The sequence below is a fragment of the Argopecten irradians genome, chromosome 10 (assembly GCF_041381155.1).
Source record: "Argopecten irradians isolate NY chromosome 10, Ai_NY, whole genome shotgun sequence".
Classification (NCBI taxonomy): Eukaryota; Metazoa; Mollusca; class Bivalvia; order Pectinida; family Pectinidae; genus Argopecten; species Argopecten irradians.
The window spans coordinates 26,035,467-26,062,924 of NC_091143.1; the positions used below are offsets into that span (position 1 = coordinate 26,035,467).

General features: G+C 37.2%; 2 protein-coding genes across 4 annotated transcripts in view; both read right to left on the reverse strand.

Moving 5' to 3' along the window:
- LOC138333495 (S phase cyclin A-associated protein in the endoplasmic reticulum-like) overlaps positions 1–18,736 on the reverse strand; it is a 65,089-nt gene extending 46,353 nt beyond the window's left edge. For all 3 annotated transcript variants that reach the window (XM_069281917.1, XM_069281916.1, XM_069281918.1), the window contains exons 1-20: positions 18,637–18,736; positions 17,741–17,872; positions 16,395–16,564; positions 14,954–15,789; positions 14,385–14,561; positions 14,123–14,192; positions 13,689–13,803; positions 11,961–12,072; positions 11,389–11,529; positions 10,713–10,814; positions 10,081–10,277; positions 8,493–8,574; positions 7,236–7,394; positions 6,719–6,820; positions 6,086–6,216; positions 5,877–5,942; positions 3,815–3,941; positions 3,365–3,477; positions 1,858–1,981; positions 999–1,246 (exon numbers count right to left, since the gene is read on the reverse strand). In XM_069281917.1, the coding sequence (XP_069138018.1) occupies positions 999–1,246; positions 1,858–1,981; positions 3,365–3,477; positions 3,815–3,941; positions 5,877–5,942; positions 6,086–6,216; positions 6,719–6,820; positions 7,236–7,394; positions 8,493–8,574; positions 10,081–10,277; positions 10,713–10,814; positions 11,389–11,529; positions 11,961–12,072; positions 13,689–13,803; positions 14,123–14,192; positions 14,385–14,561; positions 14,954–15,789; positions 16,395–16,564; positions 17,741–17,872; positions 18,637–18,731 (3,299 nt within the window). In that variant the 5' untranslated portion in view covers positions 18,732–18,736. The remainder of the gene's footprint in view (positions 1–998; positions 1,247–1,857; positions 1,982–3,364; positions 3,478–3,814; positions 3,942–5,876; positions 5,943–6,085; positions 6,217–6,718; positions 6,821–7,235; positions 7,395–8,492; positions 8,575–10,080; positions 10,278–10,712; positions 10,815–11,388; positions 11,530–11,960; positions 12,073–13,688; positions 13,804–14,122; positions 14,193–14,384; positions 14,562–14,953; positions 15,790–16,394; positions 16,565–17,740; positions 17,873–18,636) is intronic.
- A 1,571-nt stretch (positions 18,737–20,307) lies between these two features.
- The window catches only part of LOC138332629 (S phase cyclin A-associated protein in the endoplasmic reticulum-like), a 35,268-nt gene continuing 28,117 nt past the window's right edge, over positions 20,308–27,458 (reverse strand). Inside the window, exon 3 of the mRNA XM_069280631.1 lies at positions 20,308–20,549. Coding sequence (XP_069136732.1) covers positions 20,308–20,549 — 242 coding nt within the window. The remainder of the gene's footprint in view (positions 20,550–27,458) is intronic.

Sequence of the window (27,458 nt, forward strand, 5' to 3'; positions counted from 1 at the left end):
AATGATTAACTGAAGTTATAACTTGTATAAATGATTAACTGAAGTTATAGCTTGTGTAAATGATTAACTGAAGTTATAATAAGTTACATACAATGATGAAACTGAGAAAAGCAGGCATAACAAAATTACCTTTGTTTCATTACAAACGGGAATTACATTCTCTGTTACCAAGATATTTCATCTTATCCAACATTACATTCTAAGCAATACAACTTTAGAAGATCCCCAGTACCATATAACATTAATTTTTTGTTGTTTTCATTGCTGCTGAGGAACAATTGTGAACATAAAAACAACAAATATTGATTGATATATCAATGAAAATCATTGCTCCATTACCTTGCAACAAACCTTTCAACCCACAAAATTATTTGAAAACTCCAAGTCATGAAAGAAAGTAAACACAAATTTGTCTTATACGAACTAAAGTGCAATGATTAATTTGTGTCCTTCAAAAAATGCATTTTGACTGTTTTAAAATATATTGAAAAACAAAACCATTTTTCTGATTATCAGAAAAAGAAATCCTCTTGTGACCATTACTGCTTGGTTTACAAGACTTGGCAGGACTTTACAATTAACTTCGATCAGCTCTCAGTGAGGGTGCAACAACATGGTGGAGGGGAAATAACTCTTATTTCAGAGATGGAAAAAAAATGTTCACATTGTCCAACATTTCAGGAATTCATCATGTTGTAATTATAGTTGTATAGTTGATGATAATTGCACTTATCACGTTCATCAGCTATTGCAATTAAAAAATAAAAGGTCTATTGGTTTTCGAGGAAATATCTTAAAAGTAATTGTGAAAGGTTTGGTTTTCAGCCATTTAAGAACATGTCAAGTTCAGATGGTGAAGTATCTGGAGAAAAAACCATGGATCTCTAGAAATAATTGTCCAGCACAGTATTCCAACTGATGACCTAGAGATGGGAGGACAGACAAACTACAGGGCTTCTGTATTTCGAGACCCTACAATTGAATAAAGAATTGCTTACCTGATAACATCATTTCCACGTATGGTGAAGGGATCTCCGGAGCTGCTCATCCTTTCGGCTGCGGCCTCACTACACTTTGCTGTCGGTCCATACTTGGCCAAGCAGTTGAGAATAGATGACAATAGTTGCATGAGACTAACAGCCACTAAGTCAAATGGCAGTTTACAGGGACCACCTGACGAGCCAGATGATAAATTTGTACCAGACAGGCCAGAGGAGGGTCGTTTCTGCTCATCCGGTAACAGGATCTGATATACAGGAAACATTTTTCATTTTCACCAAATCTTATTTCGAAAGCAAAAAATATCAAGTAACAGATAGTGACTATTAGTTTTCTCGAAGTAACAATGAGAAGATATGATTTAACAAATAAGTGATTTTAAGTAATTATATTCATAAAATACAAGAAATACCATACTCTGACAATGGATGTAACATTTTAGACTCTACACACACATAAAATTGATTAAAGATGGTTTTTGTTAACAACTTACATTTTGATTCCCTAATAAGCGTCCTCGTTTGCTATATTTTTCAAACGCCATGTACGCTAATTATGGTGAAAAGACAGGTGTTTCATTATCTTTCAGGGGAGGCGATACAATATCAATTTCAGGGGGTACTTTTCTATACTTTATGTATGCTATCAGATGTAATTTAGCCCAAATCAGGAAGCACTACAGCTACGTTTAACTTGCAAAAAGTACCGAGTTCTGTCTGGTATTGAATCCTTTGATATAGTATATATATATATTTTTATCTGACTCAATCCATGTAAACAATCTATGATACTGATACCTTTATTTTTGTAACTATTTGACAATAAATGAAGTGTAATGAACTACACATATACACTTACAGTAAGTCTATGTACCAGCAGATCTATCACTGTGCCCAGCTTGTTACTAAACAACATGTAGTGACAGTTGTCATAGCAACCTTTACACGCCTGGCGGAATACTGAACTCGTCAAAACTAGAGATCTGAAAATCAAAAACGATTCAATAGATAACAATATTAATATTTATTCATTCACTGATCATGAGTATGACAAAAATTTATAAATAGCTATCAATGTATTTTTGTATATCTGTTGTCAAAACAGAGTATATGTATAGTAGAACATGGTTTTAACGAACCTCTGGGGACCAACAAAATCACTTCATCATACATGCCATGTTTTTCTAGTGGTGGAAAGGGAGATTGATAACCATTTTAAGGGATTTTGGTCTCAAAAGAGGAGGTATACGCGCAACATATATGAATAAATTAAATATCTGCTTTTTTATGATGAAATTCTGCATTCATATTGAATTTTACTGAAATAAAGGAATGTGTGGTTTTGCAAAAGTTCTGGAGCAGTTTTATTGTTCAAAATATTAGACTGGGCTTTTTAATAATCTTTCACAATAACGGATAATTAACTTGGATAAAGTTCTTAAATTTACAAGCACTAAATTAAAAAAAAAACAGAATCGTTACAGTAGTATTCAAAATGTAATTTAATCTGAGAGAGAAAAAAAGTAAATTTCTTTTTAATTTTATTTATTTAAATTCAGTTACTACTGATAATTTTTTATTATTAATATATTTTTTTTAAAATAAATTCACACAGAAATTCTAAAAAAAATAATACTTTTTCCATTTTTAAAAACGTTGTTATTAGGAAATCCGGAAATTCTATAAAATCCGGATCATCTATTACAATTACCCAAAATGGCGGCCATTACGATTGCAAAGTTTGTGACATCCATCAAATACAGATAGTCCTATTTAACATTAAAAACGTGAGTAAATCATTCACAGTTGTAAGCAGTATTTGTTTTGTTGTAATGCTCACTAGCTGTAGTCATAAAATTTATTGAAAGGCCAGCTGATTGTTTTCTAGGCGGCCGATCGGCTGCTTGACTTCAGTTTACGTAATACACAGACGTTAGTGAAAGTGACACCACAAGCCAAGGTGCAAATAGCCCAAGGCTGCTAATTAGGGCCACTTTTTTGGGTGTTGGTCAGGGGGTCAGGGAGTGGTTACTCTCGTGCTAAAATTAACCTAGCATGTACACAAATGTGGCAACGAAAATAAAACGGAGGGGTTTATAGAAATCGGGAATTTAGACTCTCCTGCCGTGAGACAATAAAAGGCTTTAAAATACGGGAGGTTTTGTCTCACGCCGGGAGGTATGGCATGTATGCTTCATTATAAAGCACAGTTCTTCATTAACACATTACATACATACTAGTGGAACATCGATGAGGGACAGAACTTACCACATTATAACCATGAATTCGCTGTAAGCATGTTCAAAACTGTGAAAAACTTATAATAATGGCATCTTTTCTATATCAATGTTATATACATGGCTTACTTAGGAGGTAGTACAGAAGGAAGGTTGAAGTCAGTAACATCCACTGTCTGAAGGATTCGGCCGAGAGTCGTCAAGCCTCCGAGGAGTCTAAGACATGTCTGGTCAGCAGCCACCTATAAGTACAAGAATGGTACAGATGTTTTACCTTTGTCAATTCAATACATTATAAACCAATTAGTTGATTAAATAAAATTTCAAAATCAATTCCAATATTTAAGATTGGGTAATAGTTACTTATGATACAATCATCAATTTTGTCAATTTTCAAATCATAAACACTAGGATTTATTTCTTAAAATCTACTAATTCAAAATAACCAACACTTTTAGTCTCCAAATAACAGAAATGGTCATTAATTTTCCTTTGAATTTAGCTTTAAGTTTTATCATGTCTATTACACTTTAACCAGTAACAAAGCTTCAATATGGACTAAACTATAAGAGAACTTGCCTTTTTATCCATGATACGACTGATCTCGCCTAAAGCTCGGTCGAGGGCAGACACTTTATTCTGTGGCCAAGGTCCGGAGTCTGGGGCCTGGAGGTATTTACTGATGTCTCTTATAACCTTCTGTAATCTGTTAAAAACAATTCATAGTTTATGTCATGTACAACCATCTGTAATCTGTTAAAAACAATTCATAGTTTATGTCTCGCACAACCTTCTGTAATCTGCTAACAGCAATTCATAGTTTATGTCTGGTGCATGCTTCTGTAATCTGTAAAAAACAATTCATAGTTTATGTTTCGTGAATCCTTCTGTAATAAATTAACAACAATTCATAGTTTATGTCTAATACAACGTTCTGTACTGTGTTAAAAACAATTCATAGTTTATGTCTCGTGAATCCTTCTGTAATAAATTAACAACAATTCATAGTTTATGTCTAATACAACGTTCTGTACTGTGTTAAAAACAATTCATGGTTTATGTTTCGTGAATCATTTTGTAATAAATTAACAACAATTCATAGTTTATGTCTAATACAACGATCTGTAATGTGTTAAAAACAATTCATAGTTTATGTCTCGTGAATCCTTCTGTAATAAATTAACAACAATTCATAGTTTATGTCTAATACAACGTTCTGTACTGTGTTAAAAACAATTCATAGTTTATATCTGTACTGTGTTAAAAACAATTCATAGTTTATGTCTCGTGAATCCTTCTGTAATAAATTAACAACAATTCATAGTTTATGTCTAATACAACGATCTGTAATGTGTTAACAACAATTCATAGTTTATGTCTCGTACAACCTTCTGTAATCTGTTAACAACTGTTCCTAGTTTACGTCTCCTTATTTATGTCTCGTACAACCTTCTGTAATCTGTTAACAAATGTTCCTAGTTTATGTCTCCTTATTTATGTCTCGTACAACCTTCTGTAATCTGTTAACAAATGTTCCTAGTTTATGTCTCCTTATTTATGTCTCGTACAACCTTCTGTAATCTGTTAACAACTGTTCCTAGTTTATGTCTCCTTATTTATGTCTCGTACAACCTTCTGTATTCTGTTAACAACAATTCATAGTTTATGTCTCCTTATTTATGTCTCGTACAACCTTCTGTAATCTGTTAACAACTGTTCCTAGTTTATGTCTCCTTATTTATGTCTCGTACAACCTTCTGTAATCTGTTAACAACTGTTCCTAGTTTATGTCTCCTTATTTATGTCTCGTACAACCTTCTGTAATCTGTTAACAACTGTTCCTAGTTTATGTCTCCTTATTTATGTCTCGTACAACCTTCTGTAATCTGTTAACAACTGTTCCTAGTTTATGTCTCCTTATTTATGTCTCGTACAACCTTCTGTAATCTGTTAACAACTGTTCCTAGTTTATGTCTCCTTATTTATGTCTCGTACAACCTTCTGTAATCTGTTAACAACTGTTCCTAGTTTATGTCTCCTTATTTATGTCTCGTACAACCTTCTGTAATCTGTTAACAACTGTTCCTAGTTTATGTCTCCTTATTTATGTCTCGTACAACCTTCTGTAATCTGTTAACAACTGTTCCTAGTTTATGTCTCCTTATTTATGTCTCGTACAACCTTCTGTAATCTGTTAACAACTGTTCCTAGTTTATGTCTCCTTATTTATATCTCGTACAACCTTCTGTAATCTGTTAACAACTGTTCCTAGTTTATGTCTCCTTATTTATGTCTCGTACAACCTTCTGTAATCTGTTAACAACTGTTCCTTATTTATGTCTCGGACAACCTTCTGTAATCTGTTAACAACTGTTCCTAGTTTATGTCTCGTACAACCTTCTGTAATCTGTTAACAACCTTCTGTAATCTGTTAACAACAATTCATAGTTTATGTACTTGGTATATAATTATGTAAGGGCACTCTTTAATTATCCAATATGAGCTTATCTGTAAATTAAAAGAGACAGAGGAATTATGCATGTTGTGAACACATTCAGTGTTCTTTAATCAAGCTTTAATAGATCACTTCTGAGTCAGGGACTATAACACACACATCTTAATATTGTGACTATTGACTTACTTGGCTTTGTGTGTGGACTCAGCATTTGTGAGTTTTCCAGTCAGACTGTTCTCATACTCTAATCCCCTGTAAAAGTAAATATATACAGTCAGTACAATGTAAATAAATACTATACATGTTTAATGCAAAGCATTTGTGAAGTCTGATTATGCCTTTTTTCATTAAAGATTAAAACGATCCTTTAAATAATTTTCCTTTTTAAAGCCTACCTTGTAATCATCCTCTGTCGTAATTTCTTACAGCGTTTCTTGAGTGACTTCAATCGTTCCTTCTCCGACACTATTTTCGGATGTGTACTGTTAGTGGGAGCATCAACAATATGCTTCAGGTTAAAGGTTTCCTGAACAACAAAAAGAGTACATCACATCTGTCCTTACTTCCAGATTTAACTTAACCGTCACCAACATTCAAAACCTTAAGTCACAATTTCAACATCGTAAATATCAAATGCATTGAAAACTATAACCTAAGATATATATAGCATTGGTATATTGATTTTTCCCAATACATCTACAAAACGTACGTATAGTAAAATTATCACTATGATAGTAAATACAATGATGAGAAAAAATGTCCTGTTTACCATGAAAACTGACCATAACCTTATGAGCAAAACCAATTTGTAATTTATAGCAATATATGACGAAGAATTGAGTACATGTTTTTGATATTTTATATTAAATACATATTTCAATATTGTCTGCTTAAACAGGTATACTTTTACTCTGAAATGGGTGTTCGATTTTCTGATAGCAGACAATAGCCTAGGGTCAAAAGTGTTCAGCGTGGTCAATTTTATCTAGATTGAAGCAGTATGCCACAAGAATAGAAGAGACACTCACAATTTCCTGTTTGGTCATAACCTTGCCAGAGTTATTATCCTGTAAGGCTTGTTGATGTTTCTTTCCACGTAAATGACTAAGAAGGTGGACCTCTGATGGAATCTGTGTGGAAAAATCAACAATTCATCAACGTTCACAAAAAGTGTGGCATGGGAGATAACTCATACTAGATATCAAGGAATACAGAGGAATTCACTTTATATTTGCTATTGTTGAACGGAACTTTCTTATGCATGACTGTTTTCCTCATTTTTTCAAACATTGTTTGCATTGTGATAAGCAAAATTACAATCCATGTCATTGCAATTATTCTTGATTTTTTGCATACATATATAATCTCCCTTCCTTGGTGATAATGCATCACCTTGAGAGAAGTTATGGGCCCCAACTCACATTTTCTTACTTTCAGTGAGTATTACAGTATATATCATTTAAAAACTATAATCTTTGATAATATTACTATATTGATGATATTAATATTACACAAGACTTAACTATCATTCCATTTTTAGCTTACCAGGACATTACATATGGTACAGAGTTTCTTGGTATCGTATGGAGCAATGTTTGGTGGCTCGTTGTGATCCTCTGATGACAGACGGAGCACTGTCATCTCAAAAGCTTTCTCACGGATCTGCTGCAGAGCTTCCTGGTGGCGCTGAGTCGACTCATCTTGCTAAAATGTCAAAAAGTTGAAGTCACATATTATATTCAATAAGTTTTTAGATTCGCTGATCAGTATTCAATTTGATGTTTATATAGAGTAACAAACTATCTCACTCTAGGTTAAACGACAAACTCAGATACAAAAGATTTCAGCATTTTCTCAACTGACGTTTATATAATAAAAACATGATGAACAGGCCTTAAAGTAACCATGTATAACACCTTAACTGTAATCAGCTACTAGCCAAAATATTAACACCAGTCTAGGTCTACAGAACCTTTAAATTAGATATGTGGGTAAGATAGTAATGGCTAGCTTCTATATATCAAAGCAGGATGTGATGGAATGTGATAGGATAGCAGATTGGACAGGACAAGATCAGACTGATATGGTTACACTACATGACACCCCTCTTCCCAATGTCACCACAGGGACTTAGATAAGTGATTGTGTGTCCTGACACAATAGCTTTAACACTTGTTATCACTTTGGTACTAATATTAATGTACCATATACAACGGTATGTAAGGTAAATTCTACAATAGCTGGACACTGTAACCAAGTTCAATGGTAAATACTACAATAGCCCTACACTGTAACCAAGTTCAATGGTAAATTCTACAATAGCCAGACACTGTAACCAAGTTCAATGGTAAATTCTACAATAGCCAGACACTGTAACCAAGTTCAATGGTAAATTCTACAATAGCCAGACACTGTAACCAAGTTCAATGGTAAATTCTACAATAGCCAGACATTGTAACCAAGTTCAATGGTAAATTCTACAAAAGCCAGACACAGTAACCAAGTTCAATGGTAAATTCTACAAAAGCCAGACATTGTAACCAAGTTCAATGGTAAATTCTACAATAGCCAGACATTGTAACCAAGTTCAATGGTAAATTCTACAATTATAGCCAGACACAGTAACCAAGTTCAATGGTAAATTCTACAAAAGCCAGACATTGTAACCAAGTTCAATGGTAAATTCTACAATAGCCAGACATTGTAACCAAGTTCAATGGTAAATTCTACAATTATAGCCAGACATTGTAACCAAGTCCAATGGTAACTGCTACAATAGCCGTACACTGTAACCAAGTTCACCTTTTGCTGTATTTTCTTTTGGAGTTCCTGTATGTGGGCTTGTTGTTGGGCATTTAGGGCTGCCAGTCGTTCTTCTCTCTCCCTAAATACAAATAACAGCATCATACATAATTCTACATGAAATGAACTTAAAACAATATATTGAATATCATTAACGTCATAATCTTCCAATAAACTTTGGCATGATCTCACATAAATGTGTATGTGTAAATTTTGCTTCAATTAACATACAGTGATTTAGCAGTTTTTCAACATGTTTTGCAGGTATTTGAAAAGTGTGCAATTATCAAAGTAATTAGGCAGCTTTTTAAGTATGTTTTGCATTTAGATATACTTCAATCAATAACGATAATCTTGAGGATATTTAGATTACAAAGTTTATTTACTTATTAATGTTAGGTATTTTCAATGCACCACAGTAGTTACGATAAGCAAACATCACATATGGTCTCCCAATATCATTTTCTTCACTATAATAATTCATCAACAGTCTTATCTTTTTTCACCCTTTTTACACATACTTATGATGAATGCAAATTCTAAACTAACCTCCTGTACAATACACTTGAACCATACGTAGAAGTAGTTTATTTTATCAATTAGTCAATGATTGATTCCTGATGGCTGTGATAAATCTTTATACAAGACAAGTGTCACCAGAAATTACTTATGACTGATCTGTCACCCACACAACACATTTCATACCTACTTTACCCTAATCTGACCCCACACAACACATTTCATACCTACTTTACCCTAATCTGACCCCACACAACACATTTCATACCTACTTTACCCTAATCTGACCCCACACAACACATTTCATACCTACTTTACCCTAATCTGACCCCACACCACACATTTCACCTACTTTACCCTAATCTACATTTTTACCCTAATCTGACCCCACACAACACATTTCATACCTACTTTACCCTAATCTGACCCCACAACACATTTCATACCTACTTTACCCTAATCTGACCCCACACAACACATTTCATACCTACTTTACCCTAATCTGACCCCACACAACACATTTCATACCTACTTTACCCTAATCTGACCCCACACACACATTTCATACCTACTTTACCCAATCTTACCCCCCACACATTTCATACTACTTACCCTAATCTGACCCCACACAACACATTTCATACCTACTTTACCCTAATCTGACCCCACACACACATTTCATACCTACTTTACCCTAATCTGACCCCACACAACACATTTCATACCTACTTTACCCTAATCTGACCCCACACAACACATTTCATACCTACTTTACCCTAATCTGACCCCACACAACACATTTCATACCTACTTTACCCTAATCTGACCCCACACAACACATTTCATACCTACTACTTTACCCTAATCTGACCCCACACCACACATTTCATACCTACTTTACCCTAATCTGACCCCCACACACAACACATTTCATACCTACTTTACCCTAATCTGACCCCACACAACACATTTCATACCTACTTTACCCTAATCTGACCCCACACCACACATTTCATACCTACTTTACCCTAATCTGACCCCACACTACCTAGTCTATACTAATACCCACTTTTCCCTAATCCTAAGGGCCTCCAATCGCTCCTTTTCCTTCTCCTGTTGTTGCTGTTCCACTCGTGCATCACGCTGTTTGCGCCTTTCCTCCATGTCTTTAAGTTTGGCCTGTCTCTCTGCGTACAGAGCACGTCTCCTCTCCTCCACAGCAGACTCCTTGGCTAGCTTCTCCACATGCTTTCTCTGACGCTCCTCCTGAGAACCAGAAAATAATGTTTTAAATAGGTGAATCAATTGTCAAATGGTGCTTTTTATGACGAGCAAGACAAACAACATCAATTATAATGATAATCTTGGCTAAGGTACAAAGAGATTCAATTTAGGATAAAACTGTAATAAAGGAGAGCAATCATAAAATAATTTTTAAATGGTTAAAAAATACTTTAATACAAACCAATCCTGAAGTTGATTTTTAATTCTTCCAAAGAAGTCAGACAATAAGATTCCTTTGTATTTGTATACTCAAAAGACAAGAGGATTTTTGTGATCCTCATCATGCACAAAAATTCTCTAACTCCCTTTTTTTTTTTTTAAATCACATCTTTTCTCTCTTAATTTTGATCTTTTACTCAATGTTTTTATAAAAATGTAATTTAATACCAATACATTTTTTAAACAAAAGAACCATACCTCAATATTTTGGAGTCTGGCCTCTGACTCCTGGTGTTTAGACATAATGTCATGCCTCTTATTCTGGGCGTCCAGGGCATTGATGAAGGCTATTTCATTTGCCTAGTCAGAAAAATAAAGATTTCCAATTTTATTGATATCACTTTAAAAGGAAAAGATTGAATAAACTCTATTATTTTGTGTAAAACATATTCAAGAAAAAGACTCCAGTGAATTATGTATTATTCTTTTTTAATTTGAAGGATAATTATTCAGAAAACAGATTTTATTATTGGTGGTCAGAGTTTAATAGTAAATCATATATTATGATCCAAGTAACAGAATAAATTGAGCCAAGCACAGTTCAACGTTTGAGCAAAATTTTAATAGTAGTTACTTCCCTTCTATCTACAGTTAAATAATAAATTTAATGCCTTTATTCTATTGTGACTGTTTGACTTAGCCTTGTTTGTGGTCTTATATGCCTTTTGTTACAAATAGAAAGAACATAACCAGACATCTAAATCCATTTGTAAAAACCATCCAAGTGTAAGCAATTTGAAATGCATGAATATTTCCATGGTTAATCTAATATGCTAGTTTCACACTCAGGAAATGAACATATTTTTTTATAGTCCATTAACAAAACAAAAGTTTTAAATCTGAGCTTATGGACATAGAGATGAGAGTTACCTACCTTTGCCTCCTCTTCGTGAGCCTTCTGTGCTTTCAATCGTAATTGCAGATGGCGCTTTTCCTCAGCTCTCATCATCTTACTCTGGATTGTGCCTTTCCTTTGTCTCATCAGCTCCTCCTTCCAGGCGCGAACCTCCTCCACCTATATAACACACCAACTTCTATTTCAAACTCAATTCTATGACACTATGAGAATATTTTTATGAGATAAATAAGAAAATAAACATTAAACTTGGAGACATGTTTTATAATGGCTCGTCGAAGGTATATCTTCATTAAACACACATTAAAGCCTGTAAATGGTGAAAGTTTAAATGTGAAGTATCAATGCCAGTATGTATGCATGTAGAAACATGCATTTTTGTTCTATAATTACAATGCAGAATAATCATTTTTGTTAAATATTAACAATATCTATCAAACAACCACTTTTAAGAACTATTTCTTCTCCACATGCCTGCAATTTCTGAAAGTGTTGTTTGAAAGATGTGGCTAAATAAAAAAAAAAATCCAATTCTAAAAATATTCAACATTAATTATTAATTATCTACAGTGTTAAGGTGTTTGCTTCACCTTCTTGGAGAGCTCTCCAAGTCTCTCTGATTTCTCATGCATGAATTTCTCTCGGAGTTCCCGAGCCTTGGCTTGCTTCTCCTCATGCCTCTTCCTCGACTCTGTAGGTGACCTGTTAACAGTTTTACATACTTAAGCAATAATCGGGGACAGGTAATATTTGTAAATATATTGATCTAATGCAGTCTTCGAAAATCAGACAATCACATCTAGTAAAGAATGTGAAACCATGTACAAAGAAAGTAGAAACAGTATTTTCTTAAAAGCTGTGATACAAACTGACTGATTGCCAGACAAACTCATTACATAATTAATACAATTAGAAAGAACAAGGTCAGATACTCCATAAAACTACAGATTAATCAACTTATAACACTCATAGAAACCTTCATCAAAATAGTAGTACATTTAAAGGAAAGGAGAACCTCTCAGTGGAACTGTTACAGATTGCACTTAACACATACATGTTGTTGGGTTGTAAGGGAGATTGATAACCATTTTAAGGGATTTTGGTCTCAAATAAGGGAGGTATACACGCGACATATATGAATAAATTCAATATATGCTTTTTCATGATGAAATTCTTTGCAAAATAAACACAAACACATAATTTCATATTCTGCAACAATTTTGCTTCATTAAGGTATCAATTTTCACATTGCATTTGCTTTCTTTGCTTTTTGGAATACAGCATTAGTCATCAGAGTGTAGCTGAAACAGCCTGCATTCATATTGAATTTTACTGAAATAAAGGAATGTGTGGTTTTGCAAAAGTAGTCATATCCCTATATATATATATACACCCAGTTCTGGAGTAGTTTTTTTGTTCAAAATATTAGACTACAGGGCTTTTTAATATATCTTTCACAATAATGGATAATTAGCTTAAATAAAGTTCTTAAATTTACAAGCTCAAATTTCAGAAAATACAGAGAATTGTTACAGTAGTATTCAAAATGTATTTTAATCGGAGAGAGAAAAAAAGCAAATTTCTTTTTAATTTCATTTATTCAAATTCAGTTACTAATAATATTTTTCTATTATTAATGTATTTTTTCTAAAAATAAATTCACACAGAAATTCTAAACAAAATTTTACCTTTTTCATTTTTAAAAACGTGATTATTAGGAAATCCGGAAATTCTATAAAATTCGGATCATGTGTTACAATTACCCAAAATGGCGGCCATAACGATTGCAAAGCTTGTGATATTCATCAGATATAGATTAGATAGGCATACTTAACATTAAAAATGTGAGTAATTCATTTACAGTTGTAAGCAGTATTTGTTTTGTAGTAATGCTCACTAGCTGTAGTCATAAAATTTATTGAAAGGCCAGCTGATTGTTTTCTAGGCGGCTGATCATATCATGATCGGCTGCTTGACTTCATTTTACGTAATAGGCCTATACACGTACAGGTGTGAGTGAAAGTGACACCACAAGCCAAGGTGGAAATAGCCCAAGGCTGCTAATTAGGGCCACTGGGGTGTTGGTCAGGGGGTCAGGGAGTGGTTACTTTCGTGCTAAAATTAACTTAGTATGTACACAAATATGGCGGGGAAAATAAAACAGAGAGGTTTACAGAATACGGAAATTTAGACTCTCCTCCCGGGAGACAATAAAAGGCTCTAAAATACGGGAGGTTTTGTCTCACGCCGGGAGGTATGGCATGTATGTTAACATGATATGCAGAAGTGATATGTAGAAGAGCGGGGTAATAATCTACCTGCGTCGGGAGGGAGACGATAACTTTTCATGCATGTGTACACCATGACCAGGTGTCCTCTTCTCAGCTTCATCCACCATCTCTCCCCAGGATAATTTTGGCTTTCCATCAGCATCTAGAAATAGCAGGAAACATGTAACAGCTGCTTCACGCATACCCATCAAGTCTCATATCCTGCTTTTAAAATACAGAGTACCTACATATTTTCAATGGGAATTTCATATGGAAAGTGAAATTAGACAGTCCTGCCACTGAGGAAATCACAAATTAAGGCTTCTGCTTACTTATGATACATAATGTATAAGATCAGAGATGTTCAAATGTCAATATCTCACCTAATATAATTACTTAACATTAGATAATCATTTACATTTCCACCAAGGGTTTCAAGCTAGCTTAAATATATAGAGCAATGATCTAATATATGACCATACCATCATATTGGGCACAGAGAGTATCCCAGTCCAATGTCTGGCCTGAAGCCTCCAGCGAACTCATCGTGTTCTGAAAAATTGAAAAATCTCATACAATCAATTTCAGACATTCTGTCTCAGTCTACATTGTAATCAATACAGTATTATAGCTCACCCCTAGTTCACTCTCTGTCTCAGTCTACATTGTAATCAATATAGTATTATAGCTCACCCCTAGTTCACTCTCAGTCAACATTGTCATCAATACTATATTACAGCTCACCCCTAGTTCACTCTCCGTCTCAGTCTCCGTCTCCACCTCAATGACAGAGTTCTGTTCCTGAGCCAGAGCCTTTAGCCAGGTCTCCTCTTCCTGTATGGCTGTCTCTAATGCCTGTTCCTGTTCCTCCTCTAGTTCTCGTGTTAAAGTATCCTCCTCTTCAAAAGCTGATGCTAATGCCTGTAACAATACAATCAATAGCGAGTTTATAGATAATCAATCCGATGAAAGTTGTAACTTGCTGATTTTATCTTAATATAAACTTCTTCGAGTAACTGTAATCCTTTATCAAATATGAATCATACACTAATATGTAAACTTAAATTTCACAAATTTCTTTTCAAATATTCTATCTTATCATACGTATACATGCAAATTCTTCAAACACACAGAAACTTTTCAATTATCTGATAATACATTGCGTCCTTACTAGAGAGAGCTAGCAAACTTACACTACATTGTGTCCTTACTAGAGAGAGCTAGCAAACTTACACTACATTGTGTCCTTACTAGAGAGAGCTAGCAAACTTACACTACATTGTGTCCTTACTAGAGAGAGCTAGCAAACTTACACAATCTAACTGAGCAGCATACGCTTCATCCTCTTCATCTTGTTGTCTGTCTTTCTCGCGACGTTCCAACTCTTGTCTTTCCTCATCTTCGTCTGTTTTAGTACCTTGGTCCAATGATAAACCGACCCTCTGGAGTACATTAACACTTAGGGGAGAATCCTTGCCTTTAAGATTTCCATCAATTGAAGATCCTTCAGCCTTAGATGCTGACACTGAATCTGTCTCGCCTTCCCGTTCCATAACTTTACTCAATATCACACTACTATCCTCCTTCGCAAGATCCAGGGACTGGGATTTCTTCATGTCCCTCTTTGAAGAGGTTGCGTGCCCTTTAGAAGGTACTGGAGATTTCCCTTTTGTAACTGAACTACTGTAAGACATTTTTGTTGGTACCGTTGGTTCCGAGCTCCTGCTCACCCCAGATATGTTTGGAGAAGACCGAGACACAGTCGGAGAGGTTCTATTAAGGGGCGGACTAACCCCACTAGTCCGTCCTGGTCGTGACACAGATAAATCACTATGAGAGGAGGCAATCTGCCGTCGACTTTCACTTGGACGGTTTTCTTTTTCACTGTCTTTACTATCAGTTCTTTGTCTAGGACCACTAGTACTGTTCCGATTGGCACCAGCAATAGATTTTTTAGCAAGTGGACTTTTCTCGATTTTACCTTGATTACCAGTTTTACCGGCATGTGGATCAGACAAAGTTCGTTTTAGATTCTTTCGTCCGAGGTTCTGACCCACCCCAGTCAAGTTTTCCAGAGACCGTTGTGATGGTGAATGTCTCGCTTTGGATTTACTTCCCCTTTGTACAGTCTCCCAGCCTTCATTGTCATCTAAAGCAAAATTCACGTAACATAGATTTTTATTCTTTAATCCCAAAATCGCCATGATTACAGAAGAACAGAATTAAGAGGGCTATCATAACTTTAGTTCTAGTAAATTGTAAAGAAATATAACTTATTTTTCATATTCTTTAAAATCACGATTAATAAACATTACATTAGTAATTTCTTACCAATCATTATAATCTTTATAGTATTTGTGATATAGATGTTGGTGTTAGTTAATCTTCTCGTTTCAACAAAGTGAACATTATGTTGAACAATTTTGATATATATATATAGTCTATCAGATTTCTTATTCAGCACAAGATATATTGAACAAGATAAGCTACTATGCACCATCTCCAAACATTCAAACCATGTTTGTACTTAAAATCTTATGCTTGCCTAAAACTCTTACATATACCAATGAACCATACTACCAAGACATGGGGCAGTACTCAGTATCCAATTTCATTATTGTGATAGCATGCTTGATGCTTTCGACCAAACATGCTTAGTTCCAATACCTTTAGCTCTTATAGTCAACAAAAAAGATATTTTTTGCATTAGTCCTAGAAAAACATCAGAACATGATGCTATTCAGTTTGCCCTACCTTCTATAGTGGTACTGCCGTCCGTCTCCGGCTCTGAAGCGGAGATACCATTCTGTGTGACAGGAGGGGGTGGCAGGGGTAGCGTACTGGTTGGAGATTCAGGGACGTCAGCAGAGGTTGGTGTCGTCACTTTTCCCTTGACTTTGTCTGCCCAGCTACTCTGTGTTGGACTAAAAGGGGAGATCTTTATTAGCCAAAACAAATATTTGTTGTACAATCACAAATAGACTCAATCTGTCCAATAGATTTTGACAGAAGTGCCCTCTCCCCCCCCCATCCATCTCCTTTCTAATGTTACAAAATATCTGTTATACTATAATAATATAGACAATGGGCCTGTAATGACAAACAATTAGACTTTCTGGCATTCTGACAATAAAACATTAATCAACAATATAATTATATCAAATTGGGCAATCATTCAATTTATAGTAATAATTACACATGAATGTTTCTCTATCAAGTAGAATTTGTCACAATTTTCGGACTTATATTACACCAATCTCAAGTTGTATATAAAACAGGGACACAATCAGCTTTGCATCAAATGTCAAATTGAAATTTCCAAAAACCAAATATTTGTCAACAGAAAACCTGTTGGTATAGTTAGAAGTCCTCAATAACTATCATATCACGATAATTAACAAGGATTTCTAAAATCAGACACAGTAATCCTATATATATAAAATGGTAGCCTGTAAAACATTGACATTATTTTGTTACAGAAATATTTAAAAACAGCTCCGATGATTATTTTCAGAGTACAAGGAGTACTTAAATTGTGTACAAGTAATATTACAATATATATTTCTTTCATACCTACAGGTGTAATACTGGCTGGTCTAGGGCAATACACTCATGCCGCCTGAGGCTGTATTGCAAGACTACCCATGCAATAAAGCCTCATGACGTCACAGCGTCAACAAAATTTCTATTTCCTCGGTAAAATTTTAACATTTTTTTCACAAACTTGACTGGTTTTACTATAAAAGATGCAAACAACGGATATTTTGTTGAAAATATCACGCAATTTTTCATGTATGAACAATTGACTTTCAGCAGTGGATTTCTTTGAATTTATTTCACAATGGCGGGATATTACAGTTGTAAAATTGCAATAAAACGTCGAGGTATGAAAGAAAAATACTCTTTCATAAGTGGATATGAAGAATAGGGATATTCTACCCTCGTGATCACAAAATGTTGCAAAACCTTCGACAAGCCTCGGGTTTTACTACATTTTGTGACCCTTGGGTAGAATATCCCTCATATCCACATATGAAAGAGTCTTATAATATAATATGATTGTAAACAACATGTAAAGCTGCAGCAGAAACAGTCATTACTCAGCTCTCTGCTCCGTGAAAGTGAGCACCCTCTGGGCCGGACTGGGAGAACTCGTACTCCTGCCGTGACTTTGGGTACCAGCACTTTTACCTGGTGACATTTTTCTTACTTCCCATGCAATTGATGTTGGCCTGAAAACAGTGCAAATTATAATCAAAGTAAAGCAAATGAAAATAAAGAGACTTTAAGCTCATTTGTTCCATATTTGCATATTTAAAGAGTGCCCTTGTGGATAGGTATTGATTATGACCTAATGTCTTTACTAACATAACATAATATTTTTCAGAAAAAATGACTTTTGCTCAGGAAATAATATATGAGTTGATACCTACCCGCAAGGGCAGATAACTCTGTAATAAGCAAAGACAGAACAGGAGAAATACAAAATGTATACATTTGTACCACAACCCTAAAGAATTCACCACACCTAAATAAATGATTTCAAGATGGGAAGTCTAAAGCAAGATTGCAAAAATTTACAATATAGAGATGATTAACATGCATGCATACTTCAGCAACATGATAGCACCAAGCATATATCTACATGCAAATAATTAGGTAGTACCATATGTACTGCCTGCATGAGAGTCTAAAAATGTCTGTATCTCTCACTGAAAAATCACTTTTAACATATCAATATTTACCCTCCCCACTCAGGCTTCACTGCCTGACCTCTTATAAATGCTTCACCCCTGCATAGGTTTTAAATTTCATGTCTTGAACACATTGATTACTCTCTAATATTTGTAAATATAGAGAATAATTAAGACTTCTCAGGGGAGCAGCAACATTCAGATTCCTAGGCCCTTGAAACTTATGACTATAAGCTATGATATTTAACACACATACCCATAAAAGGTTTTAAAAGAATACCAGACAAGGGGAGACAACTGACCTGTCACCCTCTTTCGCGGACTCCTCAAAGGCTCGTAGCATGTGAAGTCTTTCTATCAGAGATTTGAAGTCCCGTGTACTCTGTTCCAGCATCATGATCACCTCCTGTAAATATCATCATCATTAAAACTGGACCATGTCACACAGAAACATTTACTCTGACGACTAAAACGTTTAAGTTATATAATGTACCATCACTGGACAAAAGATTTTAGCATGCTATTTTTTTCTTCAGTAATCTATTGAATAGCATAAGTTTTGATGAATTAAGCTATGGAAATCATTCAAAGGTCTATTGAATAACATTAGTTTTGATGAATTAAGTTATGGAAATCATTCATAGGCTATGACAAATATGCATTCTTTCTTTATAGACGTTAGCTACATTACAGAATTTATGCATGGTATTAGCTCTTGTTTTTATATTTATGTCTATGCATTGTAAGCAAGGTCATTCTCCAAATGTTGGTAATTTTTGCTGGTGAATTACACATTAAAAACTCTTTTTGATTCGTGAGTATGAAGATTACACCACATGTGCCAACCAAGAAACCCATTGTGACGTCATGACAGAAATAAAACACTGACATCAGGAAAATGATTTGAAGGACGATGGAACACAAATTGCAAAGGCTGCCTAGGCGCTCTGTTAAGATATTTTCAGCACATTTTGGCATTGACATTCTTTGAAATGTGGGTGTTTTAATTACGTGATAAAAAGTATCTTAAATTTCTGTTAATTTCACATGAGATTGATTAATCTTGTCTTTAAGGCTTGCAAAAATGAAAACTTCTCTAAAAGTCACTTCATATACAGGGGTATTCCTGTATGCAATGACCGAAACTCATTTAACATCCTATAACATATGTAACACATCCAAATTGAGAGATTTTGTATAAACATAACCAATGCCTCTGATATGGATAAAAATCTGGACTTTTAGATCTAGTTTAGTCCAACGTTCAACAAACTGAACAAAAGAGAAGTCTTTTCTAGCCATGAGATATATTGTGGCAATAGTATTGACCAGATATTACATACCCTATATAATAGTCTACCGGGATATGTTTCCTAAAAATAAAGTGTTCCAGGGAGAATTTGTAAGCTAGCTTATTTACTACTGTATTCCCATCTCTTACATACATTATCAGAGGCAGTTAACCACCTGTTGCATACACATATAACCAGTACACAGAAAACAAATGACATCTTCATTGCATATTATATTGATTTCAATTATTTCTTTCAAATTCCATTTTTTATACGCTTAAATTTCTTACAGTAGATTTAAAAACTGTTATACAAAATATGATAAACAGCAGTTTACAATGCAATATAATTCATTGCAAAGATATTAAGCATTGAATCAAATTGTAAATCATCTTATACTTTCGTAAAATCATTTCATAATACAAGTATATTTTTTTTATTCTTTGGAAATATTTCATTTTTACATGTTTATTGTGAGATTCTTCACAGAAACAGAATATGGAATGATCATTGTATGGTGACACGGAATTATAAATCCAGAATATATCCTCAGACCTAACCAACCCACAATGTTAGTGGGATATAGTATCAAATCCAAACTAATCTACATGTATATATGTAGAAGAACGCTTTCGTCCTGTGACACGGAATGTATGTTGACCTCGACATTCTTATATTGCATCAACATGGCTCGTTGTCTAGATTATCAAACAGGAACTTCCAGTACCGTGCCCGTAAGTCTGGTTTACGGAGCCCGCTATCGGATTTCGGGGACTTTAGCAGCTCCTGATGAGATTTCTGCATAAGAGCATAGTCATCAGAAGCTTTCCTCTTCGGAGGCGTGATATTTCGGTGTGGATTTTGGTCCTTTAGGGGATGCTTCCGTCCACCCATTCTACCCATTGGTACAGGTTGCTGACCAGCTGGGAAATCAGAATTTTAACACTTATTACATTTATGCATATATGAACGTGTACCTGATCTAATGTAACATACTTACATGTACCTGAACTGTTGCGACGTACCTGAGATTTACAAGATGTACAGCAGCTTGCTCACATCAAACTTATCAATTTGTCACAATACAAATATTTCAGTAATTTTAATCGTTTTTTGTCCTTTTGTTAAATACAGCTCCTATATAACATGTAGGAAGGACTCTGGTGTGTACATTATATGTAACATGTGTCCAATGATTTTTCTTCATGTAATATAGACACTTTAAACACTAATAAAACAGCGACTATATATAAACACCTGGTTAAATAAGCACTGCCAATGTTAATGTAACTCATCAGTACTCCATCAATACAGTCAGGGCCAATCAACATCATCCATTGGTAGCAATTTGGGGTGGAAAGTCAGATGTATTATATCACCTTATTACTGGTAAGTAAAGTGTGTCATATTACCTATAACTATCTTTAATAATTACTTATAATTAATCTACCATGCAAGGCAGACAATACAAAAATATACCAACATCAAATTACAACTGTAACAATACATTTCTATCTATGAGTGACTCGCATTTCCACCACAAAACTAAGTTTGTACTGTATCATATGGTTAAACAAAGTTTTTGTTTGTGGCAATGCAAACAGCAACATAAAATAAGCCTGCAGTGTAAGATTTGGCGCCAATCTACACGCCTGAAATACTTCCTTATATGGAGCCAGCATATTTCCAGTCTCAATGTAGTGTAAAATCAATAGAGGATTCCCTTTTATAAGGTTGTATATGTGTGTTAGACTCCTATAATCAAAGCCTTACATCATACTGCTTACTGCAAACTTCAAATGTCTCGTCACGGTCAAGACTACCATGTGTACAGTACTTTCACTGAAACCAACCTAGTAGATTCTGTCTGGATTTATAGATAATTATACCAGTATACACATTGTTGCTAACTAATTACTTTATACGCAAATGTCCCTCAAAGGAAGTTGTCCTCATCAAGGTTTTGTTAATTCAATTTTGCCCAGATGGATAAAAGCTGTTGGAATGTAGCATTATAAACAGACGAGACATGTAAAACCTTCACTTTAATCTGCTTTTTCTTTGCAGTAGTATAAAGGTGAGGAACACATAAAAATTTAACAAAATAATGAGACAGAATTTCTTCTTACTGTTTATTCAACTTTGAGTTAATCTGTTAGATATGTATATATACTTCAAATTAGATATAAATGATTCAAATGATAACATACCATCCAAAATCTAGCAGAGTAAAAATGAGTTTGGGATGGGATCAAAGAAGGAACACTTTGTGGTCCTAAGTGATGCACACCATAGAAAGCCTAAGTATACCACAGTTCATGGCAAAGACACCTCATCTTGAGGTAACAAGACACCACACCTTGAGGTAACAAGACACCACACCTTGAGGTAACAAGACACCACACCTTGAGGTAACAAGACACCACACCTTGAGGTAACAAGACACCACACCTTGAGGTAACAAGACACCACACCTTGTGACCTTGAGGTAACAAGACACCACACCTTGAGGTAACAAGACACCACACCTTGAGATAACAAGACACCACACCTTGAGGTAACAAGACACCACACCTTGAGGTAACAAGACACCACACCTTGAGGTAACAAGACACCACACCTTGAGGTAACAAGACACCACACCTTGAGGTAACAAGACACCACACCTTGAGGTAACAAGACACCACACCTTGAGGTAACAAGACACCACACCTTGAGGTAACAAGACACCACACCTTGAGGTAACAAGACACCACACCTTGAGGTAACAAGACACTAGTAACACACCTTGAGGTAACAAGACACCACACCTTGAGGTAACAAGACACCACACCTTGAGGTAACAAGACACCACACCTTGAGGTAACAAGACACCACACCTTGAGGTAACAAGACACCACACCTTGAGGTAACAAGACACCACACCTTGAGGTAACAAGACACACACCTTGAGGTAACAAGACACTTCACCTTGAGGTAACAAGACACCACACCTTGAGGTAACAAGACACCACACCTTGAGGTAACAAGACACCACACCTTGAGGTAACAAGACACCACACCTTGAGGTAACAAGACACCACACCTTGAGGTAACAAGACACCACACCTTGAGGTAACAAGACACCACACCTTGAGGTAACAAGACACCACACCTTGAGGTAACAAGACACCACACCTTGAGGTAACAAGACACCACACCTTGAGGTAACAAGACACCACACCTTGAGGTAACAAGACACCACACCTTGAGGTAACAAGACACCACACCTTGAGGTAACAAGACACCACACCTTGAGGTAACAAGACATCACACCTTGAGGTAACAAGACACCACACCTTGAGGTAACAAGACACCACACCTTGAGGTAACAAGACACCACACCTTGAGGTAACAAGACACCACACCTTGAGGTAACAAGACACCACACCTTGAGGTAACAAGACACCACACCTTGAGGTAACAAGACACCACACCTTGAGGTAACAAGACACCACACCTTGAGGTAACAAGACACCACACCTTGAGGTAACAAGACACCACACCTTGAGGTAACAAGACATCACACCTTGAGGTAACAAGACACCACACCTTGAGGTAACAAGACACCACACCTTGAGGTAACAAGACACCACACCTTGAGGTAACAAGACACCACACCTTGAGGTAACAAGACACCACACCTTGAGGTAACAAGACACCACACCTTGAGGTAACAAGACACCACACCTTGAGGTAACAAGACATCACACCTTGAGGTAACAAGACACCACACCTTGAGGTAACAAGACACCACACCTTGAGGTAACAAGACACCACACCTTGAGGTAACAAGACACCACACCTTGAGGTAACAAGACACCACACCTTGAGGTAACAAGACACCACACCTTGAGGTAACAAGACACCACACCTTGAGGTAACAAGACACCACACCTTGAGGTAACAAGACACCACACCTTGAGGTAACAAGACACCACACCTTGAGGTAACAAGACACCACACCTTGAGGTAACATGACACCACACCTTGAGGTAACAAGACACCACACCTTGAGGTAACAAGACACCACACCTTCAGGTAACAAGACACCACACCTTCAGGTAACAAGACACCACACCTTCAGGTAACAAGACACCACACCTTCAGGTAACAAGACACCACACCTTGAGGTAACAAGACACCACACCTTCAGGTAACAAGACACCACACCTTCAGGTAACAAGACACCACACCTTGAGGTAACAAGACACCACACCTTGAGGTAACAAGACACCACACCTTGAGGTAACAAGACACCACACCTTGAGGTAACAAGACACCACACCTTGAGGTAACAAGACACCACACCTTGAGGTAACAAGACACCACACCTTGAGGTAACAAGACACCACACCTTGAGGTAACAAGACACCACACCTTGAGGTAACAAGACACCACACCTTGAGGTAACAAGACACCACACCTTGAGGTAACAAGACACCACACCTTGAGGTAACAAGACACCACACCTTGAGGTAACAAGACACCACACCTTGAGGTAACAAGACACCACACCTTGAGGTAACAAGACACCACACCTTGAGGTAACAAGACACCACACCTTGAGGTAACAAGACACCACACCTTGAGGTAACAAGACACCACACCTTGAGGTAACAAGACACCACACCTTGAGGTAACAAGACACCACACCTTGAGGTAACAAGACACCACACCTTGAGGTAACAAGACACCACACCTTGAGGTAACAAGACACCACACCTTGAGGTAACAAGACACCACACCTTGAGGTAACAAGACACCACACCTTGAGGTAACAAGACACCACACCTTGAGGTAACAAGACACCACACCTTGAGGTAACAAGACACCACACCTTGAGGTAACAAGACACCACACCTTGAGGTAACAAGACACCACACCTTGAGGTAACAAGACACACCACCTTGAGGTAACAAGACACCACACCTTGAGGTAACAAGACACCACACCTTCAGGTAACAAGACACCACACCTTCAGGTAACAAGACACCACACCTTCAGGTAACAAGACACCACACCTTGAGGTAACAAGACACCACACCTTGAGGTAACAAGACACCACACCTTGAGGTAACAAGACACCACACCTTGAGGTAACAAGACACCACACCTTGAGGTAACAAGACACCACACCTTGAGGTAACAAGACACCACACCTTGAGGTAACAAGACACCACACCTTGAGGTAACAAGACACCACACCTTGAGGTAACAAGACACCACACCTTGAGGTAACAAGACACCACACCTTGAGGTAACAAGACACCACACCTTGAGGTAACAAGACACCACACCTTGAGGTAACAAGACACCACACCTTGAGGAACAAGCACCACACCTTAGGTAACAAGACACACACCTTGAGGTAACAAGACACCACACCTTGAGGTAACAAGACACCACACCTTGAGGTAACAAGACACCACACCTTGAGGTAACAAGACACCACACCTTGAGGTAACAAGACACCACACCTTGAGGTAACAAGACACCACACCTTGAGGTAACAAGACACCACACCTTGAGGTAACAAGACACCACACCTTGAGGTAACAAGACACCACACCTTGAGGTAACAAGACACCACACCTTGAGGTAACAAGACACCCACACCTTGAGGTAACAAGACACCACACCTTGAGGTAACAAGACACCACACCTTGAGGTAACAAGACACCACACCTTGAGGTAACAAGACACCACACCTTGAGGTAACAAGACACCACACCTTGAGGTAACAAGACACCACACCTTGAGGTAACAAGACACCACACCTTGAGGTAACAAGACACCACACCTTGAGGTAACAAGACACCACACCTTGAGGTAACAAGACACCACACCTTGAGGTAACAAGACACCACACCTTGAGGTAACAAGACACCACACCTTGAGGTAACAAGACACCACACCTTGAGGTAACAGACACCACAAGGTAACAAGACACCACACCTTGAGGTAACAAGACACCACACCTTGAGGTAACAAGACACCACACCTTGAGGTAACAAGACACCACACCTTGAGGTAACAAGACACCACACCTTGAGGTAACAAGACACCACACCTTGAGGTAACAAGACACCACACCTTGAGGTAACAAGACACACACCTTGAGTAACAAGACACCACACCTTGAGGTAACAAGACCACACCTGAGTAACAAGACACCACACCTTGAGGTAACAAGACACCACACCTTGAGGTAACAAGACACCACACCTTGAGGTAACAAGACACCACACCTTGAGGTAACAAGACACCACACCTTGAGGTAACAAGACACCACACCTTGAGGTAACAAGACACCACACCTTGAGGTAACAAGACACCACACCTTGAGGTAACAAGACACCACACCTTGAGGTAACAAGACACCACACCTTGAGGTAACAAGACACCACACCTTGAGGTAAACAAGACACCACACCTTGAGGTAACAAGACACCACACCTTGAGGTAACAAGACACCACACCTTGAGGTAACAAGACACCACACCTTGAGGTAACAAGACACACACACCTTGAGGTAACAAGACACCACACCTTGAGGTAACAAGACACCACACCTTGAGGTAACAAGACACCACACCTTGAGGTAACAAGACACCACACCTTGAGGTAACAAGACACCACACCTTGAGGTAACAAGACACCACACCTTGAGGTAACAAGACACCACACCTTGAGGTAACAAGACACCACACCTTGAGGTAACAAGACACCACACACACCTTGAGGTAACAAGACACCACACCTTGAGGTAACAAGACACCACACCTTGAGGTAACAAGACACCACACCTTGAGGTAACAAGACACCACACCTTGAGGTAACAAGACACCACACCTTGAGGTAACAAGACACCACACCTTGAGGTAACAAGACACCACACCTTGAGGTAACAAGACACCACACCTTGAGGTAACAAGACACCACACCTTGAGGTAACAAGACACCACACCTTGAGGTAACAAGACACCACACCTTGAGGTAACAAGACACCACACCTTGAGGTAACAAGACACCACACCTTGAGGTAACAAGACACCACACCTTGAGGTAACAAGACACCACACCTTGAGGTAACAAGACACCACACCTTGAGGTAACAAGACACCACACCTTGAGGTAACAAGACACCACACCTTGAGGTAACAAGACACCACACCTTGAGGTAACAAGACACCACACCTTGAGGTAACAAGACACCACACCTTGAGGTAACAAGACACACCACACCTTGAGGTAACAAGACACCACACCTTGAGGTAACAAGACACCACACCTTGAGGTAACAAGACACCAACACCTTGAGGTAACAAGACACCCACACCTTGAGGTAACAAGACACCACACCTTGAGGTAACAAGACACCACACCTTGAGGTAACAAGACACCACACCTTGAGGTAACAAGACACCACACCTTGAGGTAACAAGACACCACACCTTGAGGTAACAAGACACCACACCTTGAGGTAACAAGACACCACACCTTGAGGTAACAAGACACCACACCTTGAGGTAACAAGACACCACACCTTGAGGTAACAAGACACCACACCTTGAGGTAACAAGACACCACACCTTGAGGTAACAAGACACCACACCTTGAGGTAACAAGACACCACACCTTGAGGTAACAGACAACACCACACCTTGAGGTAACAAGACACCACACCTTGAGGTAACAAGACACCACACCTTGAGGTAACAAGACACTCACACCTTGAGGTAACAAGACACCACACCTTGAGGTAACAAGACATCACACCTTGAGGTAAC